This window comes from Rousettus aegyptiacus, unplaced genomic scaffold (assembly GCF_014176215.1).
Source record: "Rousettus aegyptiacus isolate mRouAeg1 unplaced genomic scaffold, mRouAeg1.p scaffold_m13_p_13, whole genome shotgun sequence".
Classification (NCBI taxonomy): domain Eukaryota; kingdom Metazoa; phylum Chordata; class Mammalia; order Chiroptera; family Pteropodidae; genus Rousettus; species Rousettus aegyptiacus.
In genome coordinates, this window is record NW_023416288.1 from 12,813,408 (window position 1) to 12,833,275 (window position 19,868).

At 36.1% G+C, this 19,868-nt stretch overlaps 1 protein-coding gene across 4 annotated transcripts in view; it reads right to left on the reverse strand.

The window, feature by feature from the left end:
- The window catches only part of ELAPOR2 (endosome-lysosome associated apoptosis and autophagy regulator family member 2), a 155,189-nt gene that overhangs the window by 72,345 nt on the left and 62,976 nt on the right, over positions 1-19,868 (reverse strand). For all 4 annotated transcript variants that reach the window (XR_004953888.1, XM_016148027.2, XM_036230308.1 and 1 more), the window contains exon 2: positions 7,273-7,393. Coding sequence is in view for 2 of the 4 variants with exons in the window: in XM_016148027.2 (XP_016003513.2) it covers positions 7,273-7,393 (121 nt within the window). In the remaining 2 variants the exon portion in view is untranslated. The remainder of the gene's footprint in view (positions 1-7,272; positions 7,394-19,868) is intronic.

Genomic DNA, 19,868 nt, shown 5'->3' on the forward strand with positions numbered 1-19,868 from the left:
AAGTATTGCCTCTACAACTCTGAAAAAGAAGTGATCGGCCAGAAAACCTCCCCAACCCTAGCCTACCCCCCAAAATTACCAACTCCTGGCAGGAAAACTTATAAGCAGAAGCTAATTAAGGTAGTTTGCACCTTTAAAAATAATATGAATGTATTTTATTGTGGCTTCTTGACTTCAATGTTTGATGGGGAAGGAGACCAATTCCAGTTCATTGGGCATGAATGACAAAAGGTTTACAGAAAAAATACAACAGTGAAGGTCAAGGGAAGGAAAATGGTCAGAGTACTTGATGAGGTCACCAAAGGGCCCAGAACAATGCAACTGTGAAATCAGTTTTCTCAACTTCCAATTATATTCTAACACTATGATTCTTATCATTCTGAACTTTTCCTCTTCTTTAGAAAGTGTCAGTCACCCTCTACTTCCTGATAGTCTCTCTGCCCTTAATTCTGCAGTTTTCAGAGCTGAGTTCTCTCATCTCCGTTATAAAACAGTTTTTTTCAGAGAAGCTCTCTCAGGTATAGCTCCTATCAAATAGTACAATTGATGAAAAGCTGATTTTGAGCTGTTCTTTTAACAATCCCATTCGTTGCTGCCTTTGACCTCCCACTTATGTGTTGTTGAGTTCATTTAACTTCAACACTCTTCCCGCCTGGAACTTGACACATCGACTTTCCAAGCTAAGCCTATTGAGGACAAAATGTTTCTTTCTGTCCTTTTACACATAGAATACATTTTTATGAATCTGATTAAATCTCTGTGTTTCACCTACAAAAATGAAACACTGAATTCAGTCTCTAATTTGATGACACCAAAGTTATTCAATCAATAAATATCCCAGTGTTTGGAACTTTTTTAGGAGTCATGAAAGAATTACAGCTCTTCTCTTGGGAATAATGAAATAGGACTCTATTCTAAATTAAGAATTTCTATAGTTGAAAAAATACTAACATTCTTCTAATAGTTAAATATGTTAAATAATATGAATCTAGGTACAGAAAAAATTTTCTAGGCACAGAAAAAAAAATGCTAACTAACCAACTTCTCATTGTATATGAGGATATAACTACAAATGTGCCATAAATTCTGAATGTTGTCCTTTTACCTTTCAGAAAAAATATACGCAATTAAGAATAAAATCTACAAGTAGATCATTAATCATTAAAGTGATCCACAATGCAATATATCTGGGCCTTAGATGGCATCTTTTAAAAAATCCATTTACCTATTTAGGATATTCATTTGCATAACATTTATGTCAAGAAGTAAATGTTAGGGGAGCACATATGCCTAAAGAAGGAGACTAAGACTTGTTCAGCATACACTGTAGTGTATTCCAAAGAGGCAGAACCACCATAAGGGTCAAGAACATGGACCCAAGGGCCTAGATTGCCTGGTTTTAAATCCTGGTTCCATCTTCTACCTTTCTGCGTGAGTTAATACAAGTAGGTACTTCCAAAGGTTATTGGGGCAACAAAATGAATTTGAGCAAATATATGTAAAGCATTTACGGTTGTGCTTTGCACAGAGCAAGTAAAGATTGGCTATTATAATTCTTCATTATTAATTATTATTGCAGGCATTGTAGATTATATTTATTACTTCATTTGAGCCCCTCAAACACCTGTGAATGGTCAAAGTCCTCGGTGTGACACACTAGAACCTACAAGATTTGCCAGAATCTCTGTCTCCTCTCACATCTTTCCTGAGAGCCAGCTATTCAGATCTCACATGACATCCAGGAAAACGCAGTGCTGCCCCTAGTCCTCACTGTTGCCCATGTTTCCTATGCTTCAAATGCCATGGTGCTGCGCTGTTTCAGAACTCCTTCTTTTACGATTCACCTGAGAAACCCTGAGAAAATTAACAACGTATGACCCATTAAATGTGGCATTTAATCTCTGCCTCAAGTCTAACTCAGAACACAGTTTTTCACATAAACCTGCCAGGGCTCAGATGACTTTCTGTGGTTATTCAGACTTAACTTCAACAATTGCTTTACTGTGAGGCCCTCTTGACTCTCGATGAGCAGAAGTTATCTCTCTCTCTTTAGTAAGATGACCACAAGTCTTTATATCTATCATGCACTTTGCCCCTATACTATAAATAATTTATTTACCAACCTGCTCCCTTATTAGAATGAAAAGTCCTCGAATACAGAAATTATTTTTCATTATTTTTGGATTTCAAAATATAGGAAATACTCAATAAATGATTATTCAGTACAAAAATTAAAGCTCAATATATAACTGTGGACTAAATAATTTTCCCAAGACATACAAGTCAGTTGTAGATCTGGGATTTAACCCAAGGTGCATAGCACATCTAATCACCAACCATGACAGATCTTCAACTGGACACCAATTCAGTAATCTGCAACTGAACCTTGTAGAGCAAATTATATGAAATTATTTAAATCAGGTATGAGTAACAACATATAAAATATTACTAAATTAGCCAGAGTGTGTTTAAATCTGTGTTTTCCAAAAACAAACCTGCCTAAGGGGTCCAATTACACACTGGATGAAAAAGTCCAATAATCAAACACACTAGGAAAACTCTGGGTAAAATATAATGCAGTTAACACACTGTAAATGTTCTATAAATGTTTATTAAGTTTATCAGAGGTTTTAATTTGAAAATGTACACTGCATTTTTCCATGAAGGGGATATAGCATTCATCATTTTCCAAATTTATTCGCCACAGAAGACTCTGACACACTTTTTGTTTGGGATGAGCATTCCATAGAACAGACTTAGAGCATGACGTTTGATAGCCATTCAGAGCCAATGTGCTCAAGTTGCCCAACTGCACCTGTTACTGTACCAATAACAACTCCTAACAGAAATGAGAGAAACTATGTACTGAATCCCGGGGAAAAGCCTACATTTGAAAGAGCTATGATCTCAATAAACTGATTTTTAAATATTCCACCTAGAAAGCTAAAATCAATTTTCTTTTCATGAGAATCCTTCTTTTTTCAATTCCAAACTGAAATGAGCAAATTTCTGTTGACTCGAACTGACACCATTTACCCTGCTTACTCTGTAAGGCCCATTGAATGTAGGTTACAGTGATAGAGCTGAGAGAAATGATGTAAAAAGAAAAAAATTATATTTGAGGTCTTTTTCTAATCTGAACATAGTATTTTTTTGATCTAAGAAAACCAAATATTAGAAGTTTATATAAATACTGAAGGATGAGATTAAAGGTCCACAAGACTATGACTGATTTGATGCTAACATGAACTTACAGGTATCTTACATAGTCACCCCTAATTAGAAAATAATGTACTAAGGCTATACTTAAAGTCATGGACAGATAAATATTGAATGAGTAAGCAGAAGATATACACACTCAAAAGGAAGAGATATCTTATGTTTATTTCCTCCTCAGTATTCTAGATTTGTCTGAAAATATGTAAGGAAATAGGTAGAGGAATTCTCTCCCCACTCCTTGCAGCCAGGCTTTTCTTTCTAAAGTTTGGTTTAAAATAAAGTCCCTTTCTCCAGCGTATGGCAAGAAAGAGATAGAGGAGGGGAGAAGAATTCAAAAATGATTATTGTTTTTGATCATCTAAGAACACCAACGGGACACCAGAGGGTCAAGAGAAGACTTAAGAAACTCTTGTGCAAGACAGAAGTGACCCAACAGTGGAGAAGGGATGAAATTGTGATAGGGGGCATATATCTTTGTTCTGGAAAAAGATAAGGAGTGTCGTGGTTCAAGCTTTGCCTTAGTGATGCCAAGATTTCAAATGGTGAGAAATGCCCACAGGCATAAGGTTCTTAACACCGGGGCATGGAATAAGCAGCAAAGTTCCCTGTAACAAAGCCTGGAGCTGGCAGTAAAGAAGGAGAGATATGAAGTCATCTCAGTGGCCCGCTCAGAGTAGCACTGCCTATGAGACCGAGGAGCTCTGCACAGCAGAGGACAATGGGGCCCAGTGTCAGTCAATAACAAGAAGTCTCTCCATCCCATTTCCTGAGCTCTGTAAGCTTCCAGCTCACACACACACACCAGTATTCTAGCACAACAAAAACTGATACCTGACTTCTCATTAATTTCATTCAGCCTTGCAGCAAGATTTTTTAAAAATAAAGATATAATACAGCTTATCTATCAATTTTCTGAAAAAAGTTTAGAACTCCTACATGAACATTTCTATAATCCCTTGCCTAAGGAAAAATCCTCTCTTCTGGATCTTTTTGAGAAAGAGGTAAAGATCTACCCAATTAGATTTTGAGGAATCTATAGCAATTTCAACAGACTCCTGATTCTGGGTTTGACTTCACTAAGAGATATTAAGATCTAGGGAAATTATGTCCCGCATGAGCACTGCCCTCAATATTTTTTACTTATCTGAAGTTGCCACATTCCACTTTTTAATTTTCTTTTATATGTCCCAACCACTAGGCCATATCATCGTGGTATAACTGTTGAGTTCAGAGGCCAGGGGCATCACCCACCATCCAAAGTCTTAGCATCCCCCAGGCACGGCTTGCAAGTAGCATGTCATTCCTGAACAATAATACTCTTATCCTCTTTTATCCTTGAAGCACAAGAGTTTATAATATCTTCCCTTGAAGATATTCACCTACAGATCTTTGTGTTCTCTTCATGAAACCCTAGAAGCAATTCTAGGCTGTCATCTTCAAGTGATGATCTAACTCAGTGGGTAAGAGACATGTCTGTATTTAAATCCCAGATCTCTCACATCCTGACTATATGACCTGTGGTAACTTCACCACTTTAACGCTGAGTTTTCTAATCAATCAATTGGAAATACTCATAATAGCCATTGGAGAGGATCATTATGAGGATACAATAGGATAATGATGTAAAGCTCTAGACACCATGTTTAGCACATAATCAGTACATGAGAAATGGTAGCTATTATTACCAATAGAAATCCAACCCACTGAAGAAATGTTCAGTTATCACCATAACTGCCTTCAAGCAGCACTTTAATGACTAGTAATGTGGTAAGCATCATGTTTAATGTTATGAATTAACTGAGCTTATAAGTTACTTATATCTATTAAGTTTCTTGTGAGTTTTAAAATAACTTGCTTTACACATATCAGAGGCCACGGCTCCCTGAGCAGATATAGTATATATGCAAAAATACTTGCAAATTGAGATTTCAGACAAAATGCCAAGATAAAAAATGCCCCAGCTATCATATGACTCTTGTCATTTTTAGGGTAAGTAGCATTTTTAAAATAAGCTGTATCATTTTTAAAGTAAATAGTAACTAATAGTGACTTCATTATTAGTAAGAGTTTTTAGAAAAATTTCTTGCTGAAGTGTCAGATTCATAACATTATCTGAATAAGATTATAGTAAATAATGAGCAAAGACTGTCCCTGGCAACATTCAAACACAAATAATTTCTATTTGAGTATCAATTCTGTAACAGATTTTTGAATGCTTCGCCAATAAATTTAATCAATGGTGTGCTGGAACATGTTTAATAACCAACTCCCAAGGGAATGGAGGTCCCTGATTTGTAGCGTTCACCAATTTCTATGCTGTAAAATACTCCACCATGGCCCATTTCGAACTAACAAATTAGCTCTCAAAAGCCAATGCTAGCCAGCACCAGCACATCATATAGATATGGAATAGTATTCATAATAGGTAATTCACCTCGATAGGGTTGTTTACAAGGGAACCAAGGAATTACCTCACACAAAAAAAGTAAATATAGATAAATGATATATAGATTTTCTAGGAAAGTGACTGAAGCAATTTTACAATGAGCTAAAACCAGTCCTTCTTCACAGGACAATCAATCTGATCCTCTCTCTGCACAGGTGGCTGCATATACTCCAGCCTTATATCACCTTTTATACTAACCCAACTATCCTCTTAGGATTCTTCTCAGGCAGACCTCTTCACCTGGTTAGGCATTCTAAGTTTCTCTCTGTATTGATTTAACATCATTCACCAATAAATAATGTTTTTTTTCCCCTAATTTTCCTCATAAGATGATTGCTGTCTTCCTATCTCCCTTTTAACAGTAAACCATCACCTATGCTGTAACTTCTCCAGCCAAAGACACATTCTCTCCATGAACAGGAAAGAATTAACTATCATTTAATAATTTGCTTATCTGCTCTTTCATTTGGATGCAAAAGAAGTAAGCTTTTAAGAATACCATATGGAAGGCTATAGTAAAAACAAGATAACCTCTTTGCCTTACTTCCAGTTTTGAACTACAGCCTACTCCTAGACTACTTCATTGCAGGAACCTGTAACTCACCAAATTAAAGAATTTTAAAAAGTAGGGTTTATAAGTAAAAATAAATATAATGACATATTTCTGTTAATTCATAATGTTGCACTTCAAGCCTGCAACTGCTGAAAGATAAGCTGTTGAATACAATAATTATCAATTCTACAATCTCCCTGTAGGTTCTATACTAAAAAGGCAAATTATATTATATCTATGGCTAAAATTGAAATTTACTATTAGATGAACGAGTTCTTTGGATGGACGTTGGCATATGTACTTAGTGTCACTAAACTGTATACTTTAAAATTATTAAAATGGTCAATTTTATGTTATCTACACTTTACCAAAAATTTTAAAACTTTTTAGAAATTTAAGTTAAAAAAAGGAATACATTAACGAAAAATTCTGCCACTCAGTCCTCCAGAACTTCAAGTAAACAGTATACCATTTCTCCACACCCTTGCCAACCAATAAGTCAAACAGAGAAAGACAAATACCATATGATTTATGTATAGAATCTAAAAAACAACAAAAAAAGAATAAACAAAACGGAAAGACTCAGAGATACAGAGAACACACTGATAGTTGCCAGAGAATCAGGGATGGGTGAAAAAGGTGAAGGGGAATAAGAGGCACAAACTTCCAGTTATAAACACATAAGCCACAGGGATGTAATGTACAGCATAGAAATATTGTGGTGATCACACTGCAAGGTATAAAAATGTAGAATTGTACACCTAAAACTAATATAGTATTGCATGTCAATTATACTTTAATAAACAGAAAAAAAACAGTACACCAGATTTTAATAAATAAAAATAACATTCTTTAATATTGCCTGTACCTCATTACAGATTTCAGACACACGGGCCCAGACTGTTGAAAAAGAGTGCCCTTGCTCTGCTAGACATTGATGCTACATGTTCATTTTTTCAAAGGTCTCATATTCATTATAATTAACTTCATGGACTGGTATAAAGAAGATATGGTTTAATCAGGAAAACAAATGGTCAAAAAAGGCAAAACATACTGCATTCTTTGCCTCTCACTGGGTCAGGCAGGCCAGAGCAGTCCACTGCAGAATTCGGAATGGCAACTCTCCACCTGGAGCCACTGCTATCACATTCTGTGTATTCAAAGTGGTAATCTTTCTGCAAACAATTACAAAAATAAGCCTTTGTTAGAGTCAATTATAAAGGGGCAGCTGTGCTTTCTAGATCACCCCCAAACCTGCCCACAAGCCTGATTCTAAACTTTACTCTTGGGTTGACTCTCATTCTTTCCTCACTCAATCATATCAAGCAACATGTTGATCAAAAATGCATTCATGCCAGGCAGTGAGTAGGCATTGAGGATCTGATAAAGGACAGGGCAGTCAGTGCTCTCAAGTTGTGTCCACTGAGTCTCACCCACCCAAAAAGGTTATTGCACATTTCCCTACTTCTTTTGCAGACTTTTAGGGCTCTGACTATTGATAGAGTATAAGAACAAAATAACACTAGGAAATTGAATGCTGTTGGGTTTTTCAAAGAAAGAAATGAGAACCATTCCCATTGACCTAATTCTCACTGCCTAAAATGTAACAGAGGGTATAACAATTAATCATCCAAATGCTAGTAAAAGACTTATCAGATTTTTTGAATACTTATTCCAGGCTCAATACACACCTACCACGGCAAGCTGCCATCGATCACAGACTATAAAATAGACATTTATTATAATTGGCAAACCAAGATCAACCCATGTATCTAGGGCCGTTAGTTGCTTTGATATTTTCACAGTGTCCTCCGTTGGTCAGAGCATGTTATACACGAGATGCCTGAACTGAGAGGAACAAGGACAAAACACCACAGGAGCATTTGAAGAATAAGAAAAGTTCTAAGTCTCCCCCAAGATGTTTTCAGTTCAATATTCTGTTTATTCAGTTCAATATTTTGGATGTTGCTATTCTGCTTCACTCAATTTTTGCCTCCCTTACTGTATCAATAATGGGAGAGAACAGAAATATCAAGTCACATCACCATAAGGGAATCAGGTATGGGAAACAGGGAGGTACCTATGTGTGCATGTGTCCATATGGAACGAACACCAGCTAAGAAATGGGTTCTGAAATTAGGAAGCTCTGGGTTTGAATTTACATCTCATTCCTCCATATATAATCTATGTGATATTGGGCAAGACAGTTTTCCTCTCAGAGCATCCATTTTTTTCATTAGCAAAATTTGAATAATAATATTTCCTATCTTGCATGGCTGTTGTGGAAATAAATTGAGATAATGCACGTAAGATGTTAGGGATGTTAGGCTGAGTTAGCATTTATTTGACTAATGACAGACTATTCTTAATAATGGGGATAGAGAGAATAATATAGAGAAAGGAGCTAATGGTGATATGATAAGGCAAAAACCATATTTCAAAAACCATGCTTCAATTTCTGCATATATGTAAGATAAATTGATACAGGATTATAAATTAGAGAAGATGGAATTGTCAGGCTGGAAGCAAGTCTTTATGCTGCATTCAGACTCTCCCCTAGAAATAAATTTAGTATATCCTTCAGGTAATCATCTCTGAACATTATTTTCCATTCAAAATTTTTACAGTTTGGCAAGGGATAACTTGAGATGATGTTATTTGACAAGAACCTGGATCTCAAGTATGCTTTACTGCCAATGAAGGGCAAAGCTACATACCTACAACAACCACTAAAAGCTGCCAAATGGGAAAAGTTTTCCAGAAGGAAAGATGAGAGGACGGAGGGAAGAAGGAAGGGATGAAGAGAAGGAGGAAGGGAGGGAAGAAAACAATAAAAGTTAACTAAATTTGATTATGCATAAATGTTAAGCATAAAAGTCATAAAAAGTCATCATTAACTAAAGTAAAAGGTAAACGACAATATAACAAACTGGTAAAGAAACAATACACAAAAAAAAGGTTAACTTAAGAATACCAGGTTTCAAAAAAAATCAGTAAGAAAAAGTACAATAATTGTTTGGAGATATAGTCAAAAACACAGGTAATTCATTAAAGAACAATACAAATGGTCGAGAAATAAAAATGGTAAACCTTATCAAAAAATAGAAATAATAATTTTCATCAAGTTGGTACAACATTTAAAGTACTTTTTAAAAACTCTCTAAGGTATCTGTGCAGCAAAATGAGCATTTGTGTGCTTCCAGTGAGAAAGTATAGTAGCACAGGCTTTCTGGAGAGATTATTGATATAAATCAAGAGCTTTAAAGTGTTAAAAATTTCAAACCCGCAATTTCACTTCCAACTTCTAATTTAAGAAGGAAAAATGTTTAATGTGGGCAATGATTTATGTGCAAAATTGCTCATCGTAACTTTGATATCACTAGAGAAAGCATGGTTAATAATTGAGCATGAAAGAATCGTACATTACCTGGTATTTTTCATATATATTTATATCATTAAATACTTATAACAATTATGTGGTTTAGAAAGGACAGTTCAAATTATTACCACTGTTCAACTGAATCTCAGATTGGTTAAGTAATTTACTCGAAGATACCCAATAGTAAGGAGTATATCTGAGAGCAAAAGTCAAGCTTTCTGTTTATTTACCAGTTTCCAGTTTATATAATGCCACTCTGTTTAAAACAAATGGTTACTGCTGTAAAATATAGTGGTAAAATTTTCTAATATAAAATCCTAGTTGTTACAGAAGTCTAACAGTAATCATAAAAATGTCTCATATTCAAAGAATACAAGAGTATGCAGATAAGGAACACAATTAGATTCCTGTCTATTTCTGTATTTTTACTCGGCCACTAAAGACAACAGAAATTTATCCTTTCATAGTTCTGGAGACAAGAAGTCCAAAATAAGTATCAGTGGGCCAAAATCAAGGTGTCAGCCAGGCTGCAACCCCTCCACAGGCTGTAGGGGAGGATATGCGCCTTCCTTCCTCCAGCTTCTGGTAGCTGCTGCCATACAATGGCTTATGGATACATCACTCCATTCTCTGCCTCCACAGGCACTCTACTCTGCCTTTTCCCTCTTCTGTCTTATCTCCCTCTGCCTCATTTTTATAAGGTGACTTATGATTGTATTTAGAGCCCACTTAGATAATAAGGAATAATTTCCCCATCTTGAGATGCTTAACAATTATTCACTTCAAAGTCTATTTTTTTCCATAAAAGTAATAATTCATTGATTCCAGGGATGAGGATATGGATTTTTTTTTTTGCAGGAGGAGGGGGGATGGGCATTATTCAGCTTACCACCATCCGGCATCTGGCTCCAAAATTTCATGTCCTTTCCATGTGAGAAATACATTCACCATATCCCAACTAAACTACAGCATCAACCCAAACTAAATTACAGCATCAACTAATTACAGCATCAACTTAAAGTCTAAAACCTTATATACATCTCATCAGCTCAAAAGCCCCAAATCTAATCATCTAAAACAGATATGAGGAAGACTCTTATTATGACCAAAAAAGGGGCAAAATTTCTCTCCGTTTCTGGACCTGTTTTCTGCTTTCAAAATACAACAGACATTAATAATGGTTACAGATATTCCCATTCAAAATGGGATAAAATGGAATGAAGGGAAGATGGAAGGGAGATGCCAATAGTCCCAATTTTAAAATTCAGCAGAGCAAGTTCCATTAGATTCCAAAGCCTGAGAATAATCCTCTGTAGTTCATGGCTCCAACTTCTGGGCTCAAGGCTCCACTGTCAGAGTCATTCTTGTTTTTCTTAAAAAGTAGAACACATTTGCAGTTAAGTAGTTTTATTGAGCTGTTTCTGTGGAATCCAATAGCTTCTTCCATTTTATCCATCTCTATTCCTTTAAATTCAAGCTGGCAGTATTTCTGCAGATATAACATTATCAAAAACCTTGTGGGTCTCCTATGTATGTCACAGGATTCATACCATTAGATGGAGGACCCTCAAATGATCTTTCCTAGATAAACACATCTCTATTCCTGGCTTCTGCTGAGATGGTTAAATAGAACCATAAGTCACACATCAAATTTCTTTAAGAGTAGCAAAAGGTTTTCCAGCCATATGGCCTTCTCTCCACAGCAAATTTTCCTAAGAGTGAGTGTCCTAATTTTAGCATCATCTGCAATTGGGATAGGCTGAGAATTTCCCAAATCATCAAGTCTGAATTCCTTTATTTAACAACTGTCCCCTCAATTCATCTCTTTCTTCTCACATTTTACTGTAAGCAGCAAGAAGGAACCAGGCTGCACCTTCAACACTTTGCTAGGAAACTTCCTCTGTAAATATCTAAGTGAAACACTTAGAAGTATTGCCTTTTGCATGACTGACTGACAAAATTCTAAGCTTTCTGCCACTATATAATAAGACCACCATTCTTTCAACTTCTAGTGACATATCCTCATTTTCTTCTCAGCCTTAACTAGTACCACCTTTAATATTTCTACCAACATTTTGTTTATGACATTTTACATATATATTCTCTAAGTCAATATAGGCTTTTTCTATTGTGCTCCTCACTTTTCCTTAGTCCTAATTGGTAGTATTTAACACTCATATTTCTACTAACAGTCTGTTCTAGGCAATCTAGACTTTTTATATCAAGTGCTTCAAAATTATTCCAGCTTTTGTTTATTAACCAATTCTAAAGCATTTAGAATTTTATATTTTTAGGCATTTGTTAAAGCAGCTCTCCAATTCCAGGTAGCATAATCTGTGTTAGTTTTCCTATAACTGCTGTAACAAAATAACCACAAATTTAGCAACTTAAAAGAACTGAAATTTATTTATTTTTCACAATTCTGGAGGCCAGAGGTTCAAAGTCGGCATCACTGAAGTATAAGCCAGGACCCTCTGGAGGCTCTAGGGGAGAATCCATTCCTTATCTCTTCCAGCTGCTGGTAGCTACCAGCATTTGTTGGTTCATGGCTGCATCACTCCAATCTGCTTCTGTGGGTATACTGCCTTCTTTCTCCTCCCCTTGTGACTGCATTTGAGGCCCACCCAGAAAACCTCCCATCACAAGATTCTTATTCACATCTTCAAAGCTCTTTTCTGTCTTACAAGGCAACGTTCACAGGTTACATGAATATTCCAGAACTGGGCTATTTGAGGAGGTTGGGGGGACATTATTCAGCCTATCACAAACCCCTATTGTAGAATGACCTTGACTAGCCATGTACTTACATAATGGCTTCTTGTTTCTAGTTATTTGTATTAGGAAGTCTTTCCTATTTCCATATCCAACTAAGATCCTGGCCCTCATATATAAAATTTAGGTAATTTGTTATCGTCCTTGCAAAATAATGCTGCTGAGAAGTCTGGCATGAATTTCAAATGAAGCAGGGCCTCTGAATAAAACAGGTAAGCTCAACAACTGTCCTCGACCACTATCTCTGTGATATTCAGGTTGCTAGCTATGAGAAGAGAAAAGCAATAAGAACAGGGTAAAGGTATAGTATAGTATTCTGACTTAATGATGGATATCATATGCCAATTAATTTTCTCAAGATTTTTTATCCTATCTGCCTCCTCTAGATTACCCTTGAACTCGAAAGGGTCATGGCTATTGTTAAGTCACAAAATTCTTGGAATTTTATCAAAAAGCTGTAATGTGTTTATAATTTCAAAATACTTAAATGCAAACCTATTTGACGCACAAAGCAGCACTTGAGGTCAGAGATTTAAATTGCAGCCCAAGCCAGATGGGTTTTATTTTAAATTATATAATAGGTTATTTCATCTGGGCTACAAACAAATAAAAAAAAATTATTTCTGAAAGCAACCCAAAAATTCATAGCAAAAATTTAAGAAATAGTGTGATACAGTAAAATCACTAAAGATACAATATATGCTCCCAAAATATTCTGAGTGATATTCGAGGTACTGAAAAGAGAGAATTAAAGCATTTAAGTTTTTAGATTTATAGATAATAGCCTAAAACCCTAGCCACAGACCCAAGTAAACACTGAGCACTTAAATTGATCCCTTGGAAATGAGAATTTCTAGGTCTTAAGGAGCAATTAAAAAGAAAAGGTAAAATTTTTCTCATACAAATATAAAATTAATAAGTGTCAAATGTTTTAAGTCATTAATTAGCAAGTCAGTCACTAATAAAGTATCACCAAATCAAAAGAGAATTCAAAGAATACATCTAAACAGGCAATTAGAAAAGTGAAATGAATTAACTAAGAGATGCAGAACTGATAAATATCCAGAACATAAAAATCAATAGCATTCAAAAGGATAAAATCCATTTCATTTCTATGGACAAGTATCATTTGGATTATTATCAGTTTCCTACACTCATGATTTTGTAAAATAGTTTAAAGACTAAGAAAGGTGCAGGCCACTATAGAAACTGATCATTTAGAAAGATGCACTAAAACATGACACTCGGTCATCTCTATTTCTTTTGTTTTCTGGACAGGATTGCTTTTATTTTATTTATTTTATTAAACTTATTTGGGTGACATTGGTTAATAAAATTATATAGGTTTCAAGTGTACAATTCAATAATACATCATATGTATATTGCATTGTGTGTTCACCACCCAAAGTTAAATCTTTTCTGCCTATTTCAACATGTTTCAAATTTTTCCTGACAAGGGAGATAATTCCTGACAATGTTTCCTACATTTCAGGTTCCCTGATGGTTTATCACCAAATATATTGATATGAGTCAGAGCACATTCTAACAACACAAAATTCCACGAAAAAGCCACAGTCTCCAAACTGTAAACTGGAAGAAGTGCTTGGCCCTACCCCACTCAAAAGATGGTAGTTATTTAGACTTGTCTGAAAATCGAAGCATACCAAACACTGCCCCAAATAATAAAATGATGGATTCCTTGGAAACATTACATTGTAAATATGTGGGAACCAGGAAACAACTAAAGAAAAATAGAGAATAATTACTCTTCATCACTAGATAGATAATTAAGAGAAAACACCCTCAATAGAAATCACACCTGACCCCCCCCCAACACACACTCACTCACTCTCACAAATAAAGATATAGGCACAAACTCTCAAATAACAGAAACATAAAGTATGTCATCTTACTGGATGTTCACAGTACCCCTTGACAAAAACTCTCTCCTCAACTACCCCTTAGTCAAGGCACCTCTGAACTCTTCTCAAAGAAGCCTTGGCTTTTGGGCTTTTGTATTCATCTTTGCATCACTCAGTTTTAGCAAGAATCCTGTCAAGTCAGTTTAGCAGAATTCCCCCCATAACCCTGATGTTTCTTAGTAATTTTACATTCACTGACCCTCACCCCACTCCTTGCCAATAAATCTCCATTTGTCCATGCTATATTGGAATGCGGCCCAGTTCTGTACTGAGATCTCTTTTCCCCTATTGCAAAAGCATGTGAAAAAATATGTTTTCACCATTTTAACTACTGACCAGCTCTGGTTTTCACTGAAATCCCCAAACACAAAAGTCATTTGCACTACTATGTGGTGTTCACAGGAAATCTAGGATATCATCTTTCAATTATGATGACAATTATTATAGTTTAACTACATATAGGTTAGACAATGTTTCAAATAAATTGCATATATAAAAGTATGTATATAGATATCTTGACATATTAGCAATACACATATATTAATACATATCATAAATAATTTATGTCTATATCAATGTATATTATTTTTATATATTAACATTATATATCACTCTTTACTATGTGACAATAATTAAACAAGTTCTATGGCCTAAGTGCTATGGAGAAGATATAAAATAAATATAACAGATAGTCTCTGCACTCACTAAGCTTATGATTTTGTTGGGGTAGACAGAACACACACACACACACACACACACACACACATCTTATAATCTTATTAGAAAGCATAAAGTTTAATGGCTCCAAAGCAAAAGAGTATCACCACAAGTTAATGTGTATGTAAAATTCTATCTAGTGAAAATTACCAATAAAAATCCCTTAACACCCCCATCAAGTACAATGTTGTATCACTTCTCAATAAACTCATCATAGCTAATTTTTTCTTAAGCCCCCATCTGATACCTATTTCTTACCAAACAGATAGCTTGCATTTTTAAAATTTATTTATTTTAATTGGTTTCAAATATAGAGTACATTGGTTAGACATCTATATAGTTTATAAAATGATGCCCCCAATTGCTCTCTCCCTCCCTTGACCCCTCACCTAGCCATCGTATTAATGCTAGCTGCATTCCCTATGTCATGCTCCCTATCCCCCATGACCATCCAAAAGCTACTAATTTGTACTTCTTTAACCCTTCACCCCACTGGCCATCACCAAATTGTCCACTATATTTGTGAGTCTGTTTTTGATTAGTTCTTTTTAGTCCTTAGATTCTGCATATAAGTGAAATCATATAGTGTTTATCTTTCTCTGTCTGACTTAAATATCTTTTATGTCCATCAAAGCAGTATCTTTTTCCATCCTCTTCCTTTTAGTCTGTGTATGTCTTTTAATCTGAAGTGAGTCTCTTAGAAGCAACATGTAGGGGTCTTTTTTTCTTATCCATTCATCCACGCTGTCTTTTAGTTGGAGCACTTAATTCTTTTCCATTTGAAGTACTTATTGATAGGAAGGTAGTTGTTACCATTCTTTATTCCTGTTTTTGATACATGTTTTTTCTTCTTAAAGAAGTCCCTCCAACATTTCTTGAAATATTGGCTTGGTGGTGATGAATTCCTTTAGTTTATTTTTGTCTGGGAAGCTCTTTATCCACCTTTCAACTCTAAATGATAGCTTTGCTGGATAAATAATTCTTGGTTGTATATCCTGGGTCTTCATCACGTCGAATATTTTTTGTCAAGCTCTTCTGTCCTGTATAATTTCTTTTGAGAGATCAGCCGCCAGTCCTATGGGTTTTCCTTTATAAGTAACTATCTGTTTTTCTCTTGCTGCTTTTAATATTCTTTAATCTTTGGTATTTTAATTATCATGTGTCTTGGTGTGGGCCTCTTTGGATCCCTGTTTTGGGGGATTCTCTGAGCTTCCTGGGGTTTTATGTTCATTTCCTTCAGCAGGTTAGTGAAGTTTTCCAACATTATTTCTTCAAACAGCTATTCAACACCTTGATTTTCTTCAGATATGCCAATCAGACAGATTTTGGACCCTTAACAGTGTCCCATATCCTCCTTAAATTATTTTTATAGTCTTGGCATCTCATCTCTTGCCATTCTGATTGTGTGTGCTTGGCTTTCCCATCCTCTAGATAGCGCATTTGATCTTTTTCTTTATTCACTTTGTTTATTCCTTTGTTTATTCCATTTAATATACTTCTCATCTCAGATCATGCATTCTTCATTTCAGACTGGTTCCCTTTATAATTTCCATTTCCATTTTTATTTTTCTTTTATGAAGTTCTCACTGAAGTTTATCTAGCCTTCCCAAAAGTTCATTGAGCATCTTTATAACCAGTGTTTTGAACTCTGCACCTGTTAGATAACTTACTTGACTCCATTATATCTGGATCGCTGTTCTGTTCTCTCATATGGTTTCTGCTTCTTTGTCTTTCCATTTTGGCTGCCTTTTTGTATCTATTTCTATGTACTCAGCAAAGTTCCTAAGTCTCCCAGTCTTCTAAGTGTAGATTTGTGAAGTAGGTGTCCAGTAGCACAGTCCTGAGAGGGGTCAACTGCAGGACAAACTTAGCCCAAGCCTCTGTCCCTCCAGGACCACCTGTTAAGATTTATCCAGCAATCCACAGATGTTGTGCCAATAGTTACCTCAAAAGGCCACACCAGAAACTGAGGCCAGCTGCCTCCAGTGTGAGTCTAGGTGATGTTCAGCATGGAGCACCTGACTCACTGAGGATATACATGGATGTGGCTTGGGCGGGGCCACGAGTTGGGAGAAGCAGGGTTTCGTGGACTCCTCTTGGCTGGGCGACTTCTGTTATCCAGTTTGATGACAACTTGGCTATGGTGGCACTGTGTCCAGGCACTGAGACAGGGGAGAACTCAACAGAGAGCAATGAATACTGCCAGCACTTCTGTACAGAGTCAGTCTCGCCTCAGCCCTCACTCCAACAATGCCTCCCTGTAAGTCCCTGGGGGCTCCTGTGTGCAGCCTAATTGGCACTGGTGCTCAGAGAGAGCAGGTCTGTCACCACAAAATTCCACTCACAGATGCAGCCCCTTTAGGAGGCCTCTGCCGCAATCTGCATCTCACTCAGACACTTGGGACCAGGCAGCCCGACGTCCTCGCCCCATCCTACCTTCTGCCATTGCAGGGTGCTTTCTTGGATTTCTCCCTAGTTCTATGGCTTGTTCCTCTAAATCCCAGGTGATTTTTCCTTGCTGCTACTACTTGTTTCTGTCACAACTTTGATTTGGTCCCCAGAGGGATGAACAGAGTTTCTATCATCTATGCCATTTTTTCCCTCTCTCAGATTGCTTGCATTTTAAAGGCCATGTTTTTTTAGAAAACTTTAGTAGAATGTGCATAATGTGACCTCATATTATTATGATTTCAGAGTCAGAAGAAATTTCTGTGTGCTAGAACTCCTTAAAAAGACTTTGAGGAGAAAGCCTTAAAAGATAGGCAGGGTTTATAACTGCTCTAGTGATTACCAGTTCCATCATAAATACTGGGTTAAACAGGGTGTGATAAACAGTATGATCAAGTCTGAAGACAATCCGCCTGAAGATATGCAGTGAAATACATTAGCCTAAGGATGATAGGGAGGTAAGTAGGTAAATGAGTGTGTGGGTGTGTGAGTGAGTGAGTGAACTAATGAAAGAGCAAATAAAGCTGCCTGGTCTTTGCACATCAGTGGCTGACCAATGAGAAAATCGGCTCCCTGATGCTCCCCGCCTATCCTCTGTAGTCAATTATGACTTGACCACGATTAATTATGAAGACCCAGGAGATGACCACAAGTTCTAGCACAGAATCAAAAGCAATAGAGGTGGTAGACTTCTGCCTCAAAAAAAGAAAGTGCTAATACCTAAGAGAACAGAGGGAAAGGATAAAAAGAAGCAATGTAATTCATTTTCTTCGTGTAACTTTCCTTTGAACATTTATGTGGAATGTTGAGAACAGCATATATGATGAGCCTGCGATTCCTCTGGGAGAAACATCCTCAAATTTAAGTGCTTAGCAAAGTGCTTTGCACCCTTATTTGAGAGAGCAAGACAGCAAGCAGGAAAATGGTAGAAAGCATGATACTATAGTGCATGGCACAAATATTTTAACTCCAATTCCAGTGAGTGAGCGTACTCATCCTACAATGTGGGAAGGTCAAAAGCATGAGAATACTTAATGCAGACACATAAGCAACTTAAACAAAAACTTCCTTACCTTCCATTATGAAGTACATGAGCACAGTGGCACTATGCAGAAATATTTCTATTCAGACATTTCTTTTATAAAAGGAACCTGAAGTTACCATGGGAACCTAGGGCTAAGTAAAGTAATATGTATCTGATCTATTTATGGTATATCCTTTTCTCTGCATTTGCAGATACTATTGCTTCTTAGAAATTATTTTGGAAAAGTTCATGCTTTAAACCTGAGTTCAGTGCCTATTTTTGTAAATAAACAAGGTCTTAAAGGTATTCAATTCAATCTGTAATTCAATATCTATTTATGGAGCACCTACTATGTGTCACTATGTAGATGCTAGGGATCCCAAAGTGAACAAAATGGTCCTGCTTTCATGAGACTTACAAGTTAGTGTGAATGAAAGTGCACAGGGTTTCTTGGGGAAAACCCAGCTTAGACCATTTTCCTCCTATGGCTCTCAATCCAAGCTTCTGAAGGGATAGGGAATGAACTGGGAACAACAGGCCTAGATCCCAATCTCACCTCTGCCAGTGATAAATTTAAGACCCCGAGCAACTCAACTCTCTGCACATCAGGTTCCTCTCACTCTTTGAAAGGAAAATATATGCTTGTGGTATTATACTTTATATCTCATATTTTCACTGTTCTTGATAAAGGGAAACCAACCAACCATCTCCTGCACTGGCATGTACTTGTCAGGGAAGGTTTCAAAAAGAAAAAGAAAAAGAAGAAGAACATTCTAAAACAACTCTACCCATGAAAACAGTGAAAGAAACTTAGATTTTTTGAAGAAACCTGCAGCTAGACAATCTATAATAATATCAATATTAGAAATATTAATTTGAAAACCATAGAAGATACTGAGGAAAATATATGCTTGTATACAAAAACATCTTTAAACACACACAATCATTATTTGATTGTCTAATTACATTTAAACTAGCTGAATTAATATATGTTTATCTCTGCACCCTACAAACCTGTAAAAGAGATGAGTTTCTAAATGGAGCAGAGAGTAAAGAAATAAAAATATTATAAGATGACAAAAAGTAGAGAAGTGAAATTGACGATTCAGGTGTCAATTATTTTTTGGGGGGAGATGGAAAGTATAAGGTTAAGTTTATTGACTCATGAAAGCAAGAAAATCTGAACGCTGAGGGCTACATAAGCAGATAATAACAAGAAGAAAGCTGATTTGACTTGTAGAAACTCTCAGAATTAAACGCACCAAATATCTCAGAAGCAAATAAAATCTACAAACAGAAAGATCAGATGAATATCTGTTTAAGAATTCAGACCCTTTCAATTTCCTACCACATGATGACAAGAGACAAGAATTATTTCTTCTGGAAAA